The sequence below is a fragment of the Drosophila hydei genome, unplaced genomic scaffold, assembly GCF_003285905.1.
Source record: "Drosophila hydei strain 15085-1641.00,03,60 unplaced genomic scaffold, DhydRS2 tig00008130-arrow-arrow-pilon, whole genome shotgun sequence".
Taxonomy (NCBI): Eukaryota; Metazoa; Arthropoda; class Insecta; order Diptera; family Drosophilidae; genus Drosophila; species Drosophila hydei.
Genome location: NW_022045839.1, coordinates 451,020 through 473,888, shown reverse-complemented (window position 1 = coordinate 473,888; position 22,869 = coordinate 451,020). Strand labels below are relative to the sequence as shown.

Genomic DNA, 22,869 nt, shown 5'->3' with positions numbered 1-22,869 from the left:
CGGAAAATATTCGCTGTTATCGAAGCTTGACGCACAATACTTCGATGTTTCCGATACATAATTGCATCCAGTTCGTGTCAGTAACGGATGAGGAGTTGCCGGTGACAATTTGCTATTTTACAATACATTCCACTCATAGTCATTCGTGATTTATAAAGATCTAATATAATATACAATAGTCAAATTTATCTGAAAAAAAATATACCTTTAACGTGAGTAACTGGTTAAATATTTTTAAAAGTACTGAAAAGTGACACGTCTCCTATTCATCAAATTTTGCACATCTCTAGTCTGCGTATTGTTCGTTTTCTCCGAATGGCAATGGCCGAAGTTAATAATATTCATGAAAAATATGCTTTTCAATCAAGAATATAATAAATGATAAAAAAAAAATTGTTAATGCATATGAAATTAAAAAGTTTAGTGTATGTTTGATTAACACATTACATTTTGCACAATGCCGAACCACATGAATCATACATCTTTGTGAACGTTTTATAATATAATTTTAATTTTGGAACATAAATCGGTGTACATCATAAACAAGTGCATTAAACATGCGGGAATTTAAAGTGGTTGTGCTTGGTTCCGGTGGCGTCGGTAAATCGGCCCTAACTGTTCAATTTGTTTCGGGGTGTTTTATTGAAAAATATGATCCCACCATCGAGGACTTTTATCGAAAGGAAATAGAGGTTTGTCATACATATGTATTTTCTGTCAGCAGAATTTATATGCTTATGCATATATATATATATATATATAAATATCTACATAGATACCAGTGTATGAACATATGTAAAAATACACAGCCAAGCTATATATATATATGTACATACGAATCCACACATACACAGTGACATGTGTATGCATGTGTTCGCTTATGTACATATGTATGTATGTATGTATGTATATATATCCATGTCTAAATTAAAATGCTTATAAATTTAAATTGTATGAACTGTTCAATGTATTATTGTTAACTTATTATTGTCTACAATTAATTCTACTTTAATACATTATTCCGCTAGGAAATTATGTATTTACCGTTTGTCTAACTTCCATGTATTATGACTCATAAATAGTAGACACAAAGAATGATAAAAATAATATTTTTCTAAGTTCAAATGTATACAACAAGCTGTAAAGTAAACGTGTTCGGTAATTTTAAAGCCGTTTACATAAACAAAATATGCAATGCATTATTGTTAAATTGGATATCTTAGATAATTTCACAATATGTCTGATGACTCTAACAGGAAGAAGGAAGCAGTTGAACTTGTAGAGTAAAAGCATACATATTTAATTCAATTATTTTAATTGCGGACATTATATTTGAATATTAAATAAAAGTGTAATATATTTCTGTTTAAGTATATATTTAGTCATTGGTTAGTTGGTAATTATGAATTCTGTTATCAAGAATTACTTTGAAATAGATATGAAGACGCACAACATATTTTTACCCATTGAAAATGGCAATTCAGGGAATAATAGTTTTGTGAAAATGCATGTAACAGGCAGAAGGAGGCGTGGCATGATTGTATGTCATGCTGAAGTATATATATTCTTGATCAGCATGACGAGCAGATTCAATCTTTGTCTGTCTGGCCGTCTTTATGAACGGAACGCTCTAGTAAGCCATATAAGACTTGAAACTTTAAAGGGATATTCCTTTATTTATTTAATGTTATCATTTCGATAACTCATTGTTAAGAGTGTGTTTTTATGTATATATAAAATATGCGTGGAATGATTGGAACTGCAGCTTTGTGCCGGGCTCAGAGTAATTCCTAGTAGCGCACTCCCGACTCGAGTTTTTGTTACTTTTTTTTAATGAATTTCGTTTTATGCATCTAATATCAACATATGTGTTTTTATATATATATATATATATATATATATATATAATCATTAGTTTCTCTTATCTCACTTATTACTTAAGTGCAGGTAACACTAAAAAGCTTTTTTTTTTTTTAAGGAATATATATAATCAACAGTGGGTCTGCTTACGAAATGTCGGCTATGGCTCAATGGTCTTTGGCTTTGTTTGGAATTTGTTAACCCTGAATTATATTAAATATTAAATATTAAATTGATCTAAACGTGTCTGTCTATATGCAAGCAACAATCTTGACAAATACAAAAGCTATAGACTACAGGGCAAGCTTATCATTATACTTTTTTATATCTTATCCCAGTATCTCACTATCTTAATATATTGAAGAGTATTAGGCTAAAAAAAGTAAGCAAATTATAAATATTTGTTTTGTTGGATAACATATAACAGCGAGATTTGCTTTAATAGTGGAGAGAAAATAAATGCAGCTGTTGCGTATAAACTGCCGAATTAACAGCTCGCCTTATGATGCGCGTAGGAATTATATAATAATATTTCAAGTAAATTTATGTATGTACAAGTAATAGCTCGAGGTCATGTATTAGTTGATTATTTCTAATCAGCAACATCAAGGTCTGAACAGCAGCTTATCTGTATATCTATCGCAAGAAGGTCCCGTTTGTTTTATCTGCAGACTTTACTGTCTGCTATAATGAATTGACAAGTCAAAAAGAACTAAAACGATTGACCCCGAGAGCATTTAAAAGAGTGTCACTAATGAAATAGATATGGTTTATCAGGCTGTCAGACGTGATATACTTCAATCGAGAAAATATTCTTTTTTACAAACGAACTTAGTAATGGACGAAACCAATCTGAAGTTTGTTATTCTGAGAACAGAGTACATAACTCCATAGATTAACGAGAATATCAAAAATAAAAAACATGCAGAGCATAAAATATAATATATATATAGATTTAAGAGTTAAAGTGTATGATGATTCTTAGTCATACGTATGAGGTTTAATTATTTGGATTGAAGCTGAAATGAGTTCCAAGTAAATTATTAGAATATAAATTTACATATTACAGAAGTAAAATGCCTTTAACTTTAATTTTCGTATTATTAATATTACAGGTTGACAGTTCTCCGTGTGTTTTGGAAATATTGGATACAGCCGGAACTGAGCAATTTGCATCTATGAGAGATCTCTACATAAAAAACGGGCATGGCTTTATTGTGATGTATTCGCTGACAAACCATCAAACATTTCAGGTAAACTAAGATGTGGAGATATGGGAAAATATAGGTCTTGTTGAGAATACTATTTTATTTAATTTTCACGCATTTTTGACCTTCTTAAAGATCGTGCAGTCAATGTCAAAAACTTCTAAAGTTTCTTCTTTTCTTTCACAGGATATTTCAAGTATGAAAAATGTGATTACTCGAGTTAAAGGAAGCCAACCAGCACCGATATTACTTGTAGCAAATAAATTTGATTTGGATTGTCAGAGAGAAGTATCAACCGCTGAAGGTAAATATCCTTTTTATATAATATTGAAACCATATTGGAATTATAAATGGGCATATTTTATAAGTTCGTTTAAAAAGGAAAAGACAAAAAGCTAAACTGTTAGGAAATGTAGCATATAAAACGTGAATGATTGCATAAAGAAGTTTATTTATCGGCTGTCACTGATGTAACCGTAATGTAACCCTTTGGTTAGATGAGGAGCAGATGACCAAAAGAAATGTACCCTTTTCAATTCGTGAAGCATGCGTATGAGGTTTAATTATTTGGACTGAAGCTGAAATGAGTTCAAAGTAAATTATTGGAATATAAATTTACATATTTATGCATATAACTTAGCTATGAAGAAAAACTATATAAACTGTGTATTATTATAACTAAAAACGAATCTTTTTTCAGGTAACGCCTTGGCTCAGCTCTGGGAATGTCCTTTTATCGAAGCATCAGCTAAAGATCGAATAAATGTCAATGAAGTGTTCGCAACTATTGTTCGAGAGATGAATTTAACGCAAGAAAAACGACAAAAAAAGAAATACTGTTGTTGTACGCTTTTATAGAAATTTGTAAATATGTAAGATTAATATAGTTAAAAATAAAATCACAAATATGTATGTAAAAAATATACTGACCAAGTAATAAGTTTAATGTCCGAGATATTTAAAAGGAACAACACCATGAAAAAATAAATAATAAAAACGAGACAACGAGGGTTGCCTTTAATTTGTGCATTGTTTTTGTATTGGAATGTAAATGTTGCGTGTGTGTGTAAATATATTAATTTGTCGTATTAGGTCACGCTTATTGAGGTATTTATAGTCTAAAGGGAGCTATTGAGTGCAAGAGAATTACAGAACCTGCGCGAGCTGCTTAAATTTATTTAAAGCTAATGTTTCTCGCTTAACATGTTTCTATTAAAACATATAACTATTAAACTGACAAGCTCTAAGCCACAGTCTTAAAAGTAGAATTGAAAAATGAGTCACTGTTGACCTCTATTAACTATTTCAAAGTAAGCAATTAAATGTTGGTGACGTTTTTGCTGGTTGGTGTCTCCTGGGATGAAATAACAACCGGTACTTATGTCATTTCTGACTATATAAATTAGTTTTACATAATATACTGTCGAAGCTTAAGGTTATTACATAAATTTTCTATGACTTATTAATATGAATGAAATACGTTAAGGTGGGTTTATTGTTACAAATGATAGATGTTTATAGTTTTGCATATAATGATGTAAAATGTTTTGAATGGTAAGTACAAAATAATTGTATTTAATCATAATTTGTTCCAATTCCATCGTACCTCAATTGACGCTAACATTATTGATATTTGAGTGTAAAGCGCAATGTAGTATTTTTTTTACATAGTGACTCCAATTATAAGAAATTATTTTGCTGTTTACATTTAGATATATATTCAGTTCTTTATTTATGTCATACGTGAAGTTTTTTGTCAATTTATAATCGTTGTCCGATTTATAAACAAAAATGGATTTTATTGACGATTTCATAGAAGAGTACAAGAGCAATCCGTGCTTGTGGAAAGCCGATTCAGTTGATTTTAGAAACCGAAATAAACGACAAGAAGCGTACTTAAGATTAATTTCTGTGGCGACCAAACATGGAGAGCATTACAACGTTGAAAGGACCAAACAGAAAATAAACAATCTTCGATGTGCATTTCGTCATCAGCTGCGAAAGTACAATGAAGTTAAAAAGAAAGGAGAAAAGTATGAACCGTATTGTCCCAAGCGAAGATACTTTGAATCTCTCATGTTTCTAAAGGACGAAGAAATACCAGAGAAAAAAATCAAACGTGAAGACAACCTACCCTTACAACAGCAAAACACAGATATAGCTGTAGCACATCCCGAAGGTCTTGAGGAATATTCGGATGCTGAGAGCTTGCCCAAGCAAACGAAAAGCGATAATAAATTATCGCCGAGCAACAGCAACAGCGCTAACGATTTCTGTGCCAATCTATTTGAGGAAACAGAAGTTGATCCTAATTTCAGTATCCAAACTGTTAACTCTTCCAACAATCAGACATCAATCAAAGAAGTGGAGGTAATACTGCCAACCAACAACAGCAATATTTCCGAGAGCAGGAAATCATTCAATAATTCCATCACAAACAACTCACTGAACGATAAAATCAACTCTACAGTACATATTATCGAATCCAATCGCGATAAACGCGCGCGATACATTAAGAACAATAGAAAACGCTCATCGTCCGTATCATCACAGGTCTCAAATGATAATAATGAGATAACGCCTGGGAAATGCAGGGCCGACATTTCCAATATTGACTTCGATCGTCTCCTTTCATTAGCTCTTAAGAACGCCGATAATCAGTTGGACGATTACTTTACGAATTTTGGCAAAATAATAGCCCATAAGCTGCGTTCCATGGAAAACACACAAGCGATTTACGCTGAGAAAATAATTGCTGATGTTCTATATCAGGGTCAGATGAAAATGCTATCCGCAATAAGTATAACCCAATTTTTAGGTGTAGATAATGCAACTGTTTATGTTGAAAGTCCTCCAAAATAATTGTTCTCAAAAAACTAATGTTATACACACAATAATACACTGAAATTATATATGGCTTACATTTGGCTAACAAAATATGTGATTTTATCTTTAACTTAAGTTAAGACGACTCGAAAGGCAAAATACAGAATATCGAGAGGGTTTTGAGAGCTTGATATAAGTTTGCAAATATCTAAAATGCGAATATCACTGAAGAATGCAGCGTCGTTTGGATGAACCTATCATCAAATTTTCTGATGACATCAGCTGCCGCGAGCTATTTGCACGACAGATTAAATCAATGGGGCTTAGCATGGGAGGGCTTTGTTCTGACCCGGCTTCTATGGAATGCAATTCTTTGGCAGCAATTGGCAATTTATCTTTAGCTGATGGCTTTGTGATTGGGGAAACCGAAAGGAAAAGAGACGCTTGTGCAAATCCGGCGTAAGTATTACATCTGAAAGCGAGTCAAGTCTGCAGAGCATTTTTGCCTATTCATAGCAGCTATGACGAGCTGGCGATGGATGTGGCTGTGATTGCAACCAGCACTCGCTGTGATAAATCAACATTTAAGCAGTTGACGCCACATCTAATTCCAAGTCAATTTTCCAGCCAACGAATTTGATGAGAAGAAATAAACTAATACAATTTAATATATGCAAAAATATTTATTTTATATTAATACAAAATATAAAACTTTTAAAATCTAATAAAATTATTTGCACAAAAACTTTTATTAATTTATTTTATACCATTCCAAATCATCAGGTTTATGGGAAGACGGTGTATTAATGATAGCCTGGGTATCATTGAATATATTGCTGCAAATGTTATCTCCGATCTAGAAAGGAAACGATTTCGTTTAGTCTTTCTTAAATCAAAATAGGATATATATAATTAGTTAAAGAGCTGGACAGCTTACCTGAAGAGACGATACTAAATTATCAGGACAGTCTAGCACGTTAAGTCCAGATTCTAAAAAGAGAATAATAAAAGCAAAGTAGGAAATTAATTTTATTTGTTAGGTATATAAAATAAAATAAATATATAAATCAGCGAACGAACCTACTTAATCAACCTCTTCAATAATTGTGGAAGGAACCTCTTTTATAAGTCATCAAAATCCGGAGTATTGAAGAGCTCTAATTTACACATTTTTGGTCTATGATTAAACCAAGCTCAAGGGATTTGACTTATAAACTAACTCTTTACATAAGGATTTCTTGGACAATAACATTTTTCTATGGAATCCAAATAAGGGCGCAACTAAATATTAAGATTTGGGGTTATAAAACCACCATAAACCGTAGGATATATATTTTTATGGAGTATTGTCGATTTTCCTGTGCCTTGTCTATTTCTATATGAACTAAAAATTTCAATTTTGCTGAAACTCTTTTGATATTAAATCTATCATTAGGCATTATCGTACACTAATATATCATATCATTGAGCTGTCTCTCGCTCCCATATGGTAAAAAATGCTCGAATTTTTATAAATTTCAGATGAAATCTGTTTGGTTTTTCTTTTTGTATCTTTCAAAGCATTTAATACTTACGTATCCTAGGATCATTCCATGAAGTCGTTCGATCAATATGGTTTATAAAATAAATATCTCCAGACTCAGTAACAGCTTGTTCCCAACCATCGGGTAGTGGACCAATATGAGTAGCTATAGTCGATGCGCTAGTTGGCTTTGTCGTTTGTATAACATCTGCATTGAAAGGCATCAAGTTGGAGATATTTAATAAAGGAGTGGTACGTTAATGCGTATATAACTATCAATATATAATTACATGTTCAACGAGACCAGTAATTTATTAATATATATATTGTTTTCAACATTTTATGTGCTATCGGAGGAACTTTACAATTGTAGAAGACCAAAAACCAAACAATCTCAGAACACTTTTCATTATTTTCGCTGTCTTTTAGCATAACTTTTGATTGCTGACAGTTGAAGAAGTTGAAGAAGCGGGTAAAATGCTGCCAGTAATGAGCCGTTTAGTAGATAGAATGATGCCCTTCACGCAAACAATTTATAAGCGAAATCGTTCATATTGCTAATTTTTCAACAGCTTTATAATATGTATTCTTTGCCATTATCATATTTCGCCTGTGTTCGACACAGCTCTCCGATTATATTTAAGCTTAAGAGCCAAAGGAAGTAATCTAACCAATTTCAGTCAGGAGATTCAAAGTTTGATACATTTAATTTAATAATACAATCTGAGAGTTTGAACAGATATCAACTAGGCCCTCCAGATTGTCACTATCTTCAATGAAGAGTTGGCCAACTATCGAACCTATACATTTGTATATATAACTGAGATATACTTTTTTATACCTATATAATATAACGTTTTGAATTTGCAAACTCGTTTTCCTAGACAAAAACCTAAGTAGGCTAGTTTAACTTTTCACTTTTATTAAAAAACATAGATATGTATGTATAAACATATATAACTTTATTAACTTACCATTTGGTTTTATCCGATCAGTTAAGGCTCGTTGTTGCTGTTGGCGAAACTGAATTCGTGGATCCTCCCATTGCGTTGTTTTTGAGGTGTGGCTGCAAATTGAAAAAAAAAACCAGGTTAGTGCTCGGCTTTGTTTCAGTCAGGCTAATTGCTATTTATGCTTTGACACGTACTGCCCTAGTCTATTTTTTATGTGTTTAGCAACTGAAATGCGTTTCCAATAACTGAGAAGATCTTTGCAAATATTAGAGCAATTGAACCCATTTAATCTAATAAATTATATAGATACCACAGGACTTTAATTGTCGTAACACTGAAACTTGCTGAATTTTACGTAGGATGGAAGATATAGAAATATTTAAGTATTTATTAATTAGCTCTTGATATAGTTAAAAGCACTTAGAGTGCCTGTTGATTAGCAATTACTCTAAATTCATTTATATATGTCCATTTTATTTGGTAAATAAAAGCCAATTTTCTATATTGCGACGCGCATTTGCTTGCTTTTACCTGTTGCATACATTGGCATGAAGCCATTTAGACAAGATATGTAGGATATACGATATAGGACATATACCCGTAAATTAAAGATATACATAAATTCGTAAAATATATCCATATATATATATATTATAAAATATATTACAACTACATTTTTGTTGATTTAGCACAATAATTATTGATAATATATGACTCAGTTGTTAGTTTATTATTGAAATAGTTTAAAAATCAAGCAATAGAGTTATTTGTCAGTAATTATCTAAAGCTAATTACTCACTTTAAATAGTAAATTTGTCCATCGTTAGTTTTAGCTTGCTCCCAGCCAGGCGGTAAGGCACCTAATTGACTTTGTAGTTGAATCGGGCTGACGACATCATATGATCTCTGCTTTTTATGAATTGTGGTTTGTGTGGCTAATGAAGTATCCGGTCCTGGTCCCATACATGTATTGATTACGTCTAAATCGATATTATTTGCCGTACTGCTGGCGAAATCGACACTATTTTCGGGATATGCTGGCCCTTGGTTGTTGTTGGCGCTCGACTCGTTTCGGGAACGAACATTATAGTTCTGCTGTAGGGACGCCGGACTGCTGCGCGCACGAAAATGATGTATTGTCAGACGGCTGTGTGATGGCTGGTTTTGTGTGAGAGATGGCTGTATTTCTGGCTGGGCAGTCTTGTTGATATTAGTTTGGGAGCCATCGTATGTGGAATCGGCGCTGTTTGCACGCGAGTGTAGCGGTGCCGGAGGATTGAAAAATGAATTTGGTAGCTTGCGCATACGAAATGGTAATTGCAATGGAAGCTTCGCATCTCCTGGATTCAATACACTATCGAATAATGCTTGCAAATTATCGTCAGAATCTTGATTTACTCGTACGACAAGATTCGTTGATATTTTCGTGGGTGATAGCATATCCTCATCGTCGATTTCCTTTTCGCTAATATTGCTTTTATTGCTTAAAGACATCGTTCCGAAATATTTGTTTATGTACACAATACAGTTATAAAAAAAAAACGTAGCAACACAATGTCATCAATTTCATTTGTAATTTTATTTCCAACTAGCACTTAAATCACTTCATCATATTTTTTTTATTGTTTTTTTTTTTGTATATGCAAACTTATGTCTATTAAATAGTAAAATTCCGTGTTACTATAAGACTTAAACAATATTTATATACACATATACTTGTATATTATACCATACACGACAGAACTGCCAACATAACACAGCAAATTATATAAAGGGTATCATTCAACAGTTTGTCTTTAGAAATATATCGATATCTTTTGCCGATGTTTGAGTCATTCTTAATAAAATGGGATATTTTGGTATTTTAAATCATTTATGAAAATTAAATTTAATTCTTATATGTTGTAAATGTATGCAATTGGATAATAAGTGTTTTTTAATTAATGCTTTACTCTATTTATTTTTAAAATCCTTTATGAGAGCAACAGGTGTCATTTACAAGTAATTGACTTGCTATGAAAACATTATTTATTGATTATTTTCTTTATTGATTTATTGAATATTTTAATTTCCCATTTTCTATTTATACTCTAATCAATAAGAATTAAAAAAAAAAAAAAAAAATAATGGCGACACATTCAAATACTTCTTTTTTCATAGTAATTGTTTAATTATGAATTTACGTCAAGCAGGCAACTTTTATTTTGCATGCTTTCTTTCTTGTGCAAAAGACTAGTCCATATTAACAACTCAACCAAGCTTCAGTCTCCTAAAAGGGATGACTACATTGGATTATCATTAAGCTATTTTCTTACAAGACCATCCGTACTTCATAGTTTCTAAGCTGGATCGCTTATCATAGTAAAAACATAAATCTGTGGCGTACAAAGTTGAACACTATCCATATAATTTTGGTATCATGCACCTGTCGTACCTTAAACATAAAATTAAAATAAGACCCCTAAAAATGTAATTTAATATTAAAGAAACAGCGGAGGATTTCCAATTAGGATATGCGCTGTATCTTGTACTGAGGTACTCTTTTTAGATTCTAACTAGCTCTTATCGATATTTTAGATGCCCATAAAAACATACCCACATGCTCTTAGTTTATTTTGTTAGATACTAAGTCGAAATATCGACATTTATCGATGTTAAGGAAATGGAATGAGGCATCATCATATAAATGAAAAGCTGCATACTATATCAAGAATAAATACATACAGACATATACATGTATGTATTGATGCTTGGTATAGTGCTCTCTAGCTTTTGTAGTTTTTAAGCTATGTAAATGCTCATAATGAAAATTTTACCCATAAACCCCTTTTAATATAAAAAAATGATATTTAGATTAGTTTCATTAACTTTTATAATTCACTATTATACATGCTTTTGCCTTGGTATTCTCACGTACGAATATATGTATATACACACACACTCATAAAGGTTTAAGATCTGAAAATTGAACGATGCATAAACATTGAAGATCGTCAAGAATGCCCTATATGGTCATTTCTCAAAAAGAGTTGTCTCTCTTGTTATTGATTTTTTGAGATGTGTCTTATTAAAGCTAATATGTTTTTCGAACTCTTCTTACTTGTCTAGATCCTAATCTATCAAATAATAAATGTAGTCAATACTGATGAACTGTCTCTAAGTGTTTGTAAAATGTATATTTTCCCCGATACCCAGCTGGCTTAGCTACACATTCTTATAATTTGCACGTAACAGGTATATATTTAGTCATATTTCTCATAATTAGTATATTTACTGCATTTAGAAATACCATTCATGAATTGGGATGTTGAGTTTTTGATTTGATTCATAATTGTTTTAAATTATATTTTTTGTTTAATGCGTCTTATAAAACAATCTACAGACGCATTAGCCAGTGGGCTGCTTAAAAGATTCTTTCAGATAGTAAAAGTAACATTAATTGAACTTATAAGACAAATAACTCTATAAAAAATTTCCTAAAAGCTAGAAACTTTATTAAAAAGTATTTTTTACATGCAAGTATGAAAATACATTTCACCACATATCATAAAATTAAATTATAATTTCGGACTATTCATTTTATTCTATTGCGATACAATGGGGCTCTTTTTATCTATATCAGCTATATTTGCATTATTTTGAGGTCCAGAAGGGTTGCCAGGACTAGCTGGAATATTGCCTCCACGCTCCATACTCCATGGATTTGAGCCAGATATTGGCGAATCAGCATGGCCAAAGCCAGTATGATTATCGTGTTCAACGGCATTGGTGCCATCATATTGTGTATTTTCCAAACGCGTAATAAGCCTTTCGTCCTCTTCGCCGAACTCGCCGCCCATTAATGTTGGCTCACCAACAACCATCACATCTTGCGAGGAGAGGGAAAAGCTGGGTCCTGATGGCGATCTCTTTTGATTCGCTACAGGCGGTGTGCTTGTATTATTTGCCCCTCCTGAATTGGATCCTTTTCTTTTGCGACGCTTATTCGGTGGTCTTTGCGGGTCCTTCTTGCCTGGCGGCGCCACCATTCGCTGCCATTTTTGAAATAAAGTTGTCTTTAAGCAATCACGCGGACTGAGTGCATACGCTTTATGGCGCGACATAAGTTCTTGCATTGGTTCAAGTATAACACATAAGCGAAGGTAGTTCAAGGTTGAATTTGTTATTCCAGCCCTAGTTATATTCTTAGTTATTTGATCCAACAGCATCGGATCTGGCGGAAGCGAAGTGCCAATTACAGATCGTGGAATGAGTTCTCGATGTCCTTTAATAGTCATATGCCATGATTTGATTCTCATGTAGTCATCATACATAAATTCTAGTATAAGTCTTGCATCCGCACATACTTTTGTAAAAAATGGTTTGCCATGCTGTGTTATTATGGTACACTGATCGCAATCTAATGTTATAGATGTGTTATGGAACGATTCCTTAGCATGCTTAAGCTGGAAATACAGATCCGACACGCCGCCTTCAAATATGCTTCGAAAGAAGCGTGGCACCAGTGTCCGGCCAATTGTATATCTTTTTGGTCCATCTTCCAAGCAAAACAATATCGTTAATCTGGCGTCATCCTCGAAGAATTCGGTTGTAAACGAATCCCACCAACAGTTGTCACTGTCCTCGTTGCGTTGTTGCAGACGCTTGTTTAATTCGAACACCCGATGCTCTGTATGACTGAAGTATGAGTTGTGTCTTCTGAAGCCCTGATCAATTCTATCCATTTGCTGAGGTCCACCCATCATTGGATGGTTTCCACCATGGCCAAATGGTGATGCTGGTGGCATGGGATTGAATTGGCTTCCAACGCCAAAAACTGTCGGCGAGGAAAAGTGGCCAGCTTGTCCGCTGTTAAATGGAGTACCTGAACTTGCTGGTCGGCTAAATTGACTCAAGCCGGAAGACGGCGATCCAAATGGGCCGCCAACTGGTCCATTGAAGTTGCCAGCAGTTGAGGATTGTGAATAATTTCCCTGTATATTTTGTGATGCAACACCAACAGGGCCTGGAGTCGATGAACCTGACGGAGCTGGCGATGAAGTATATTGAGGAGTATTCGATCCGGGTTGATTAGTATTTTGAAATACTAAAGACTGATTGCCAGCGGGTGAAGATTGACCAGCTTGTGGATATGGATTGCCACTAGCCGTGTATGGTAGCCCGCCTTGGGGAAATCCACTCTGATTGCTGGCGTCCGGATTTATAGATGATGAATTCGATGAAGGCAACATTGCTGAGCCTTCCGTAACACCCTTCCAGCTTCCTTCGTCAATATTTGATTGAGAAGTCATCGTATTTCCAGTATTTAAACCTCTACGATTCATTCCTACTTCAGTAGTTTTAATAACATTCGCTTAGGTCTGAAAATAATTCAATTTCATTCACATTAAACACTTAAAAACGTAATGGCATTGTTCGATATCTAAACTTTATATTGCAATAACATTTTATGGTTTGTAAAAACGACTTTTTTATTTGGAAACAATAAACTGAGTCGAAAAGATATTTCTCAATATTGTTTTCGAGAAACATTGAATTGATTTTGGAAATTGATTCCAAATTACAAATCAATAACAATATTTGATGAATACTTTCAATTAAACACTTGTGACTTACCTAAATAAAAAGAAATATATATTAAACTTTCAATTATGTATCTACTTTCCAAAGGGAATAATCGTTCAATTAGATAGAAATGTTATCGAGTTGATAAGCGTATATCGAAATTAAAATGCGTATATAAATTATCTGTCATAGTAACGTCACGTTTTTAACCAAGAATCACAGTAATAACAAACGTTCTAACAAACTATGTTCTTAGCATTATATATTTAAATATTCAAAAACTTTATTAATAAATTTTTTTTATATAGTACAAATATGACATATTTAATTACATGATGATCAATGCCATATAAGCAATGTATGGCATTGATTACAAGAATAAATCTTGTATTCTTTAGAAATTCACAATGTAATATATTTTGTTCGTTATGCAAAAAGTTCACCGATATCCACATATATTTATTGAAATTTGACGAATTATTTAAAATATATATTATTAACATCAATTTTGTATTCATTTCGTTAAACTTCCAGATATGACTTAAGTTTTTGCAGCCAGTTGAAAAATATTTTGCGAAAACATAAAAAATCCAATTTTTTTTGTTTAATTTGACAACAATAATTATTTATTTTCATCCTTTTCAAAGAACCATGTAAAGCCTATAAAGCTTATAAAAAATCAGATTAACTGTAAGATAACTTACCTAAAATTCAAGTTAATAACATGCACAATGGAAAACAGTCAAATGTCATCGATATATTTTAAATGAACTCTGAAATCTACAACCATAGAGACAATCAATCATATTCATTTTTACCCAAGTTGAATAGTATGGAACATATTTTATTAAAAACGTGTGGTTTGCATTCTCGTCATAAATTTTGGAGTTTATTACCAATACTACAAAATATTTCTATAAATTCCGTAACAAAGAAATATTCAAAATCAGATGGTCTAAATATTTACGTATAAATTCAGCATACAATATTTCGCAATCGTTCCGAGCAATTTCATGGTTCTTATATACATACATATGTACATACGTACATACCTTCAATAGGACAAGCACAAAATGTGTGTAAATTTAACTGTTGGACATATGTTGGACATGGATAAGTAACTATTTACATGGATTATACAAAATTGAGATTGTGCTCAAAATTTCAAACTGAAATAAAGAAGATGGATTTTCGTAAACAAAAACGCTTGGAAGTTGATGTATTAGAATCTGAAAACTTGAGATCAGTAATCAAACTTATAAATTGCAACTGATTGTATGCTGCATATATTGCAAATGATTATAGACATGAGCTCCCCAATTCATAAACAATATCGCTACGCATCACCGCGACGTACCAAAACTACTTCAGAATCTGATAAGGGATTACTCAACAATTCTGCAGAAAGGAGTGCGGGTATATTGTTAGATGAGTTGCCGACACAGCCTCTCGCCGCAGCAATGTTTTCTTTTCAGTTAATGGCAGACGCTGTAAACAGGGCGTTGCAGCACTGCACATCACAGCCCAAAAATTCTTCTATGACGCAGATTGAGTTTGATTCAAGTAATGCCCCATCATTTTGCTACTTTTTTATTGATATGCAACCACACTCTGAAAGTGATTATAATTATCCGGATTACAATATGAATTCTTATCAAAACTACACAAGTCTTTCGGATAAACAACAACTAAGTAACAGTCCTAAAACATCAGAAGCGACTGATTCGAAACTCCAACGACAAAGAAGCATATCTGAATGTAGTGATGACAGTTTCATATGCTTCGAGGAGGATAATAAAAGTATTGATTCGATTGCATTTGGTTGTACAGATTGTAATGGAACGGATAAAATGTCTGATATCGATAATAGTCATGAACTTCGAAAGCGGGTAAATTTGAATTCATTAAACTATTAGGGAAATTATTATTAATCATTTTTATAATTCCAGGTGCGCTTTGATTTAAAACCAAAAGTTCATGTTATGCACACTTGGGACTATGCTTATCGTGCGGCTCGAAAGGGTGGTTGGCAACAGATTGCTCTTGATCGTGAAAGATTTCAGCAGAGAATTAAACGCATCGCGCCAATACTAAATATTATTCTGACCTCTAACCATCGGGAGAAAGTTTATAAAGATCGGTTTTTAATTATAAAATAGTGTTAGTATCGTTATAATAATAAATCTTTAATTCCTGTATATAATCTTCTGTTTATTAAAAAAATCGATGTAGATATGTCAAGATGACACTACATGACTTTTAAAAATTGTAAGTTAACTAGTTTGTTGCAATTGTTAAAAGACATATTTTGTTTTTATATTAAACATGTGAAGATTAACTGAGTGTTGTCTTACGAGCTTTTTATTTTACCCATATAGATTTTTGAGTATATTTTTTATATATTAACAAAAGTCGGAGACTACTATTTAAAAACAATTTTCAGAAGCAGGTGTTTCCAAAAATTAAAATTTGTAAATAAAAACGTATTTATTAAAAGAGCGTTCAGACCATCTTTTATATGCGTAGCATGTTTGATCTCCGGATTGTGCTCCGAAAACTTTGTTAAATTAAAAATACCTAAAATTATTCTTATCGGTATTTCATGAATTGAACGAGATAACGACTATCAGTTTGATAAGTGGAACCCAAAATTACAGATATTTATCGAATATATGCATACAATTTCTTAATTATTTAAAATAACCGATAACTAACCAAAATGAAATTTTAAATAAATATATATATACTATGCCGTTCGGAAGGGACTCAAAAATTCCGTTTTCAGAGATTTTCAAATAATGTAAGCCGTGCGTTTTGAATCTTACCATAGGTGTGGTTGGTTGATGACGGGATCGAGTTCCGCTTTATGTCGCCCCGAGTTCCAATATTTAAATAGCTTTGGAAATCAATGAGACAAAAATTAATTTGAATGACTCACTTTATGTATTTCGGGAATATACAGTCAACACGAACAAAGTATTACAAATGCGTTTATGAGCTATTTGAAATTTTAAGACTTTGCTTCTTTCAAATTTCGTTACTATAAAATTTATCCGGGTCTACTCAAAAAAATTCTGAATATAGCATGAGGTATTTGTTAACCAATTTACAAATTTTGATTTTATAGCAATAAAAATTACATCTAGTATCGAGGAAAAAACGTAAACGCGACATGTGGGAACGTATTATCAAAGAAAAGAATTAATTGTATTTTCGATAGTCGATTCCACAAAACGTGCTTAGTTCATTTATGTTCCACCCGTGGAGAAGTTAGTTAGTTCAGTTCTCAGTTCATTAGCTGGTTCATTCTGGTCCTTACTTTTACCCTTGAACTTTGCCGCGGTTGTTATTAAGAAATAAATTCTTAATGAAAGAAGGTTGATACAAAAATTTAAAAGTCTAATAATAACACAATGGCACCCAACGTATCTGTACCTGTGGAGCGCTACGAGCCTAGCACTTTTGGTGTAAATGCAATTTTATTAGGCCCACCAGGCTCCGGAAAAGGGACACAGGTGGGTTGTATACGCATAGATTTTGTTATGTAATGTATGTATGTACATAAGTGTTTGAATAACAACTGTGCACACTTCAAATGCCTTGTGTTCATTAAATAAAATATATTTATTTAACATGTGTGAGTGTGCGTATATGCAACAGGTTGTATAGAGGAAAAGCAGCTTCGACCTTATTAAGTTTACACAGACATATTAACTACATACATGTATATGTGATGTTGGCCGGCAGTCTGTACTCACACACGTTTATCTTAGAGAACACTTTGCAACAAACTTGTGTGTATTTGTCTATGTAGGTTTCTGTGATAAGGCTGCACGCTTATTATTTTTGTTTTTGGGTTCATTCAGGGCACCTAATCACTAAAATAGTTTTTCTGTGTTAAACTTACTTTCTATTTTATTTAATTATCTTAGGATTGAATTTTTAATTAATTTATTTAATTCCTTCGATTTTTATTTTTTATTTTAATATCTAATCTAAATATCCCAATTTATAGATAAATAATTCCATATTTTAATGGGCAAAAATATAACGGTCTTATCGCAATTCAGCTGTTGCGACACCAAATTTATTATGTAGCGAATTATGTCCTATGCAAATAATGCTTTTTAGCCTGGAAGTTCGTGATTATTAAGTTGATCGTTTTTTATTTTTAGCTTTTGAGAATTAATAGATATATTGACATTGACTAAATGTTTATTTTGGCAAAGCTTATCTTTTTATTAAATGTATTATTTTTGTATCCATTTTAATTCTAATTTTAAAGTACATTATTGATCTTTAATATTTAACAAATTTAATTTTGTTCCATTAGGCACCGCTGTTGAAAGAGAAATATTGCGTCTGTCATCTATCCACTGGCGACATGCTACGCGCAGAGATTGCATCGGGTTCGAAACTGGGCTCTGAGTTGAAAAAAGTTATGGATGAGGGAAAACTTGTATCAGATGAACTAGTTGTGGATATGATTGATTCCAACTTAGATAAGCCACAATGTAAAAACGGATTTCTACTGGACGGATTCCCACGGACTGTCGTGCAAGCTCAAAAGGTATTTTTATCTTTAAATTGCACAAAGCTCACATATTTTAAAATATATCAATTTGATTTGGTTCAGCTTGATACGTTGCTGGAAAAAAGAAGGACAAGCTTGGATGCTGTGATTGAATTTGCGATAGATGACAATTTATTGGTACGGAGAATAACTGGTCGTTTAATTCATCAAGCTAGTGGAAGATCCTATCACGAAGAATTTGCCCCTCCTAAAGTTCCGATGAAAGATGATGTAAGTTAATGGGAGTTTCAATATTCGGAAAGTTAAGTATCATTTTTATTTTTAAATATACAACAGGTTACTGGAGAGCCGTTAATGAAGCGAAGTGACGATAATGCTGAAGCACTGAAAAAACGGTTGGAGGCGTATCATAAACAAACCAAGCCATTGGTTGACTACTATGGATTGAGAGGATTACACTTCAAGGTTGATGCTTCAAAAAAAGCCAGTGATGTTTTTTCGACAATTGACTCAATATTCCAACGAAATTGTTCCAAGAAAGTTCAATTATAACGGTTTTAATGACGAGATTTATCCTGTTTGTTGCTTCATTCTGAAAATAAAACAATAGTTAAATTCAATAGTCATTTGTTAAGAAAGTATATTATATTATTTGTGGCACTGTAAAGTTCTTTGTATATTTTTACAAAAATAAATACGGGTTAATAACAATAGTATAATTATATCAGCTCCATGTTTGATAACGTGGCTGTGACGAAAAGTTATAAGGTATTTAAAGGTTTATAGATAAATGACATGGCTTTTGGACTTTGACCTTCAAATAACTTTCGATACATACATATATACATTTCAATATTCATGGTTCTGTTAGGCTACAGCACTGTACATTGTTAGGTATTATCCAAATTATATGAGTGCAATAATTCACTAAATGGTTAAAATTACTTAGAGAAAAATAATTTAAATGGTTATAAGATAATTTTCAAGAATTTGCTGCTTTCATAAAAGTTTTAAGCATTATGGTATTTAAATATTTCGATAAGGAAAACAAAGAATTGGGCGTACGTTCGGTGCTTTCATAAAATTATAAACATTATGGTATATAAATATTTCTTTCTGCTTAAGGTTCCTTCGGTTTTGGTTCATTTTTTACTATCGATATATTTTTGAATTGGCATTCATTGGCAATTTCTTTCTATAGAGTATTGAGTTAAATGCATACTAGTGGAAACTAACTTACTGTCACTGTTATGAAAATATCGATAAGAAATGATTCGATAAATGAATTGAAAAGAATCATATCTAATTCAAAATAGCTATGTTTAAGCAAAAGGAAAATGTGTGATTTAAATGCTTTGTGGTTGGATGTATTAAAAATATTCCCAATTTTAGGTGGAGAGGTAAGCCACATTGTTTATTTATAGCTATTACTCTTTCAAACACGTTTAAATTTTCAGACAACTTCTCCACCGGAAACAGTTGAAGACGCAGTCTTTGAGAATGTGTACCGGCATCTGGCAAGCTTGGGAACTATTGAAACATTAACATCTATTTTAAATTTAGAAATCGAATCTGCAATTCGAAATGTACTTGTGCCCAAATTTTGGAAACACTTTACGCTCACCGAAAATGAAGCACCTAAAGTCAAGTTGGATATAGCTTTGAATACAGCAGCTTTCTCGGATCCAAATGCCTTGTTCTTCACATTTATCTATGCAATCGAAGAACTATATAATAGCTATGAATGCCTAGAGATGGTCAAACCTCGGCTGCTCCACCTAAATAAGAAGCTACTATTGTCATCAAGTTTGGAAAACACAAAAAATACGCTGCATAATGCATTGTTGGCGCAGCTGCCACCATCGTTTAATAATTTTGTTTGCGATTTTTACAGCGTACATTTTCGGCTATTTACCAAGGATTTAACCTTATCACTGAATACACTTGGTATGCTATATGTTTTATATGCTTTAGCAGATCATGTACTTAAGAAATTATTATATCTATTATGAAATAGTCGCTTTATTGATCATTTACTTTCCTTTTTAATTATCATTAGTTCCCTCTTTTTTTAGATTCGGAAGTATTTACTGATTTACCGTGTGCTGGCTGCAATTTCGACCTCGACCAATGCTGTTGCCAGAAGCTAACCGAAATGGTGACTACAACAAATATAAAATTGTTGAAGATGGGCCTGATTGATCGCTTGGCTGGCAGCGCTTTGACAGCATTGATCAAATTAAAGATCAAGGAACACATCAACGATACATGCGTCGGAATCTTTGATAGAAGTCATCTTAAGCAACTTGAAACGGTAAAAGTAGTCATAAAAAGCGTGAGGCATCTGAATACCTCTAAATACTTAAAGTAGATTTACTGTCTGTAACTTTTAATGCTAAGTTAATTGATATAAGTGTCGCTACAAATACGTTTTGTTAAGCAAAGAGAATGATTACATTGATTATACACTAATGTTGTATGCTATCCTCTATTCTTTTAGTGGATTAACGACGTTGTTATGACATGGTTAACTTGCATATTCACTGAATGGAAATCGAAGGATGATATTTCTCAAGAGAAAATTCCCAAATCGGTTCAAGCATTTAAAGTGAAACTTACATACTTTATGTACGAAACTTTTGCTCAAAATGTAATCAGTCAATTCTTTAGCATAATCATAGGTAATTTAAATAATATATCATTTTCTATCTTTGATATACATATTTAACTAATTCATTTATAATACTTTCAGACTATCCAGATTCTTCACCTGCCATAGATGATCTGAAGATATGTATGGAGAAAATTGATATGCGAATACACCTAACTGAATCGCTGAGAAGTTCTTTAGAGGCGAGAATTCTGCATCCCGGTGTTAATACTATGGATATATTGACTGGATACATTGCTGCAATCAAAGCAATACGTCATCTAGACAACACTGGCGTGATATTAGAAATAGTCACAGCTCCAATAAAAGATTATTTACGAAAACGCAACGATACGGTTAGACGAGTTGTCACTGGTCTAACTGAAGAAGGACCAACGGATCTTTCGGAAGAATTAGCTAAGGGAGAATTTATAAAATATGGCAAGGATGCTGGTAATAATGAATACAGTAATTGGGAAAATTGGGAACCGGATCCATTTGGTATTGATCCCGATGTCTTAGAGCTAAACAACTCGAAAGTTATTCGATCGGCAGATATTATATCCATGGTAGTAGATATTTATGGAAGTAAAGAACTATTTATGGTTGAATACCGCAATTTGATGGCTGATCGTTTATTGTCGCAACTTGATTTCAATTCCGAAAAAGAAATACGAAATTTAGAATTGCTCAAAATCAGGTTTGGCGAATCACTTCTACATAGTTGTGAAGTAATGCTAAAAGATGTGACTGACTCCAAACGTATTAATGCTCATATTCATGGCGATGGGAATTCTGATGAAAGTAAGTAAAATAGCAGTAACTAAATTAATGAATTTAATGATAATTAACATTGATTCTATTAGGTCCATTATTTGATATTTCGTCACTTATAATATCGGCTCAATTTTGGCCGTCTTTCAACAAGGAGAGCTTGCAATTGCCAGTTGAACTTGAGAATGAATTTAAGAAGTTCACAAAAGCTTACGAGTCTTATAAGGGAAATCGTACACTCAATTGGCGCACAGTGACTGGCAAAGTCAACATAGTCATCGAAATTGGTGATAGAGTATTGGAGATGACGGTGCCCCCAACGCAGGCAGTCATCATTTACCACTTCCAGCATAAAAGTAAGAATACCCGTTTTTCTTTGCTCTTACTAAAAACGTACTAAAATTCTAGACGAATGGAGTTTGGAAGAACTTAGCAGCCTTATAAAGGTTCCTCCATCAGCGCTTAGACGACGCATAAGTTTTTGGCAAAATCATGGTCTGATCGCTGAAATAGAACCCGGAGTTTTTTCACTTTTGGAAAAAGAGACTGAAAAAACACAGTTCGAAGACGTCAACATTACGGATGCTGATGAAGAGGATTTAGAATCAGCTATGGCTTCTGCCAGTGATCAAAGAGAAGAAGAACTTCAAGTAAGTAAAAATGTCTCATCATTAAAAAAAATCTCAACGTTTTTTTATCAACTAAATTTGTTCTAGGTTTTTTGGTCTTATATTGTTGGCATGCTTACAAATCTGGATTGTATGCCGATCGATCGTATACATCAAATGCTTAAACTGTTTGCTTCGCATAGTGGAGGAGTCGAATTTACCCAAGATGAATTAAAGCACTTTCTGCAAAGAAAAGTCCGCGAGCACAAACTCTTGTTTTCTGGTGGAGTTTACCAGTTGGCTAAATAAAATTAAATTAAAAAAAAAATAAATAAATATAAATCAAATACATTTCGAACATCTAGGGCT

At 32.8% G+C, this 22,869-nt stretch overlaps 7 protein-coding genes across 9 annotated transcripts; 5 read left to right on the top strand and 2 right to left on the bottom strand.

The window, feature by feature from the left end:
• The first annotated feature begins 267 nt into the window (after nucleotides 1–267).
• Nucleotides 268–4,058, top strand: LOC111600040 (ras-related protein Rap-2c). 2 transcript variants are annotated; one of them, XM_030225369.1, is made up of 5 exons: nucleotides 268–692; nucleotides 2,976–3,113; nucleotides 3,255–3,372; nucleotides 3,437–3,486; nucleotides 3,528–3,557. In XM_030225369.1, the coding sequence occupies exons 1-5, from the start codon at nucleotides 558–560 to the stop codon at nucleotides 3,540–3,542; spliced, it is 456 nt and encodes a 151-aa protein (XP_030081229.1). In that variant the 5' UTR covers nucleotides 268–557; the 3' UTR covers nucleotides 3,543–3,557. The 2 variants fall into 2 exon arrangements, with proteins under 2 accessions (XP_030081229.1, XP_023171731.1); XM_023315963.2 differs by lacking the exons at nucleotides 3,437–3,486; nucleotides 3,528–3,557 and adding an exon at nucleotides 3,769–4,058 and having other exon boundaries at nucleotides 270–692.
• A 685-nt stretch (nucleotides 4,059–4,743) lies between these two features.
• Nucleotides 4,744–5,986, top strand: LOC111600078. Its single transcript, XM_023316018.2, has one exon. It carries the CDS (start codon nucleotides 4,860–4,862, stop codon nucleotides 5,928–5,930), a length of 1,071 nt encoding a protein of 356 aa, XP_023171786.1. The 5' UTR covers nucleotides 4,744–4,859; the 3' UTR covers nucleotides 5,931–5,986.
• Nucleotides 5,987–6,639: 653 nt separating this feature from the next.
• Nucleotides 6,640–10,028, bottom strand: LOC111600052 (transcriptional coactivator yorkie). Of its 2 annotated transcripts, XM_023315976.2 has the most exons (5): nucleotides 9,169–10,028; nucleotides 8,391–8,482; nucleotides 7,469–7,624; nucleotides 6,832–6,884; nucleotides 6,640–6,750 (listed from the first exon to the last, which is right to left on the bottom strand). In XM_023315976.2, exons 1-5 carry the CDS (start codon nucleotides 9,861–9,863, stop codon nucleotides 6,646–6,648), a joined length of 1,101 nt encoding a protein of 366 aa, XP_023171744.1. In that variant the 5' UTR covers nucleotides 9,864–10,028; the 3' UTR covers nucleotides 6,640–6,645. The 2 variants fall into 2 exon arrangements, with proteins under 2 accessions (XP_023171744.1, XP_023171745.1); XM_023315977.2 differs by lacking the exon at nucleotides 7,469–7,624.
• Nucleotides 10,029–11,916: 1,888 nt separating this feature from the next.
• Nucleotides 11,917–14,067, bottom strand: LOC111600051 (LIM domain-binding protein 2). Its single transcript, XM_023315975.2, has 2 exons — nucleotides 13,986–14,067; nucleotides 11,917–13,729 (listed from the first exon to the last, which is right to left on the bottom strand). The coding sequence occupies exon 2, from the start codon at nucleotides 13,691–13,693 to the stop codon at nucleotides 11,954–11,956; it is 1,740 nt and encodes a 579-aa protein (XP_023171743.1). The 5' UTR covers nucleotides 13,694–13,729; nucleotides 13,986–14,067; the 3' UTR covers nucleotides 11,917–11,953.
• Nucleotides 14,068–14,776: 709 nt separating this feature from the next.
• On the top strand, nucleotides 14,777–16,108 carry LOC111600053. The gene is made up of 2 exons (XM_023315979.2): nucleotides 14,777–15,823; nucleotides 15,884–16,108. Exons 1-2 carry the CDS (start codon nucleotides 15,212–15,214, stop codon nucleotides 16,091–16,093), a joined length of 822 nt encoding a protein of 273 aa, XP_023171747.1. The 5' UTR covers nucleotides 14,777–15,211; the 3' UTR covers nucleotides 16,094–16,108.
• A 1,093-nt stretch (nucleotides 16,109–17,201) lies between these two features.
• LOC111600081 (adenylate kinase) lies at nucleotides 17,202–19,057 on the top strand. The gene is made up of 4 exons (XM_023316021.2): nucleotides 17,202–17,449; nucleotides 18,268–18,504; nucleotides 18,571–18,738; nucleotides 18,805–19,057. Exons 1-4 carry the CDS (start codon nucleotides 17,348–17,350, stop codon nucleotides 19,018–19,020), a joined length of 723 nt encoding a protein of 240 aa, XP_023171789.2. The 5' UTR covers nucleotides 17,202–17,347; the 3' UTR covers nucleotides 19,021–19,057.
• Nucleotides 19,058–19,769: 712 nt separating this feature from the next.
• Nucleotides 19,770–22,862, top strand: LOC111600088 (anaphase-promoting complex subunit 2). The gene is made up of 8 exons (XM_023316028.2): nucleotides 19,770–19,868; nucleotides 19,926–20,415; nucleotides 20,544–20,782; nucleotides 20,969–21,149; nucleotides 21,221–21,922; nucleotides 21,985–22,248; nucleotides 22,301–22,542; nucleotides 22,609–22,862. The coding sequence occupies exons 1-8, from the start codon at nucleotides 19,806–19,808 to the stop codon at nucleotides 22,807–22,809; spliced, it is 2,382 nt and encodes a 793-aa protein (XP_023171796.2). The 5' UTR covers nucleotides 19,770–19,805; the 3' UTR covers nucleotides 22,810–22,862.
• The last annotated feature ends 7 nt before the right edge of the window (nucleotides 22,863–22,869 follow it).

What these genes read in the sequence shown, in the direction of transcription:
- LOC111600040 (XM_023315963.2), top strand. Translation starts at nt 558, where the DNA reads ATGCGGGAATTTAAAGTGGTTGTGCTTGGTTCCGGTGGCGTCGGTAAA. An exon ending in TTTATCGAAAGGAAATAGAG is followed by an intron (nt 693 to 2,975) that starts GTTTGTCATACA and finishes TTAATATTACAG; the next exon opens with GTTGACAGTTCTCCGTGTGT. An exon ending in AGAAGTATCAACCGCTGAAG is followed by an intron (nt 3,373 to 3,768) that starts GTAAATATCCTT and finishes ATCTTTTTTCAG; the next exon opens with GTAACGCCTTGGCTCAGCTC.
- LOC111600078 (XM_023316018.2), top strand. Translation starts at nt 4,860, where the DNA reads ATGGATTTTATTGACGATTTCATAGAAGAGTACAAGAGCAATCCGTGC.
- LOC111600052 (XM_023315976.2), bottom strand. Translation starts at nt 9,863, where the DNA reads ATGTCTTTAAGCAATAAAAGCAATATTAGCGAAAAGGAAATCGACGAT. An exon ending in GGACAAATTTACTATTTAAA is followed by an intron (nt 8,483 to 9,168) that starts GTGAGTAATTAG and finishes TTCAATTTGCAG; the next exon opens with CCACACCTCAAAAACAACGC. An exon ending in TGATCGGATAAAACCAAATG is followed by an intron (nt 7,625 to 8,390) that starts GTAAGTTAATAA and finishes CTTTCAATGCAG; the next exon opens with ATGTTATACAAACGACAAAG.
- LOC111600051 (XM_023315975.2), bottom strand. Translation starts at nt 13,693, where the DNA reads ATGAATCGTAGAGGTTTAAATACTGGAAATACGATGACTTCTCAATCA.
- LOC111600053 (XM_023315979.2), top strand. Translation starts at nt 15,212, where the DNA reads ATGCTGCATATATTGCAAATGATTATAGACATGAGCTCCCCAATTCAT. An exon ending in GTCATGAACTTCGAAAGCGG is followed by an intron (nt 15,824 to 15,883) that starts GTAAATTTGAAT and finishes TTATAATTCCAG; the next exon opens with GTGCGCTTTGATTTAAAACC.
- LOC111600081 (XM_023316021.2), top strand. Translation starts at nt 17,348, where the DNA reads ATGGCACCCAACGTATCTGTACCTGTGGAGCGCTACGAGCCTAGCACT. An exon ending in GCTCCGGAAAAGGGACACAG is followed by an intron (nt 17,450 to 18,267) that starts GTGGGTTGTATA and finishes TTGTTCCATTAG; the next exon opens with GCACCGCTGTTGAAAGAGAA. An exon ending in AAGTTCCGATGAAAGATGAT is followed by an intron (nt 18,739 to 18,804) that starts GTAAGTTAATGG and finishes AATATACAACAG; the next exon opens with GTTACTGGAGAGCCGTTAAT.
- LOC111600088 (XM_023316028.2), top strand. Translation starts at nt 19,806, where the DNA reads ATGTGTGATTTAAATGCTTTGTGGTTGGATGTATTAAAAATATTCCCA. An exon ending in ATCTTAAGCAACTTGAAACG is followed by an intron (nt 20,783 to 20,968) that starts GTAAAAGTAGTC and finishes CTATTCTTTTAG; the next exon opens with TGGATTAACGACGTTGTTAT. An exon ending in ATTCTTTAGCATAATCATAG is followed by an intron (nt 21,150 to 21,220) that starts GTAATTTAAATA and finishes TAATACTTTCAG; the next exon opens with ACTATCCAGATTCTTCACCT.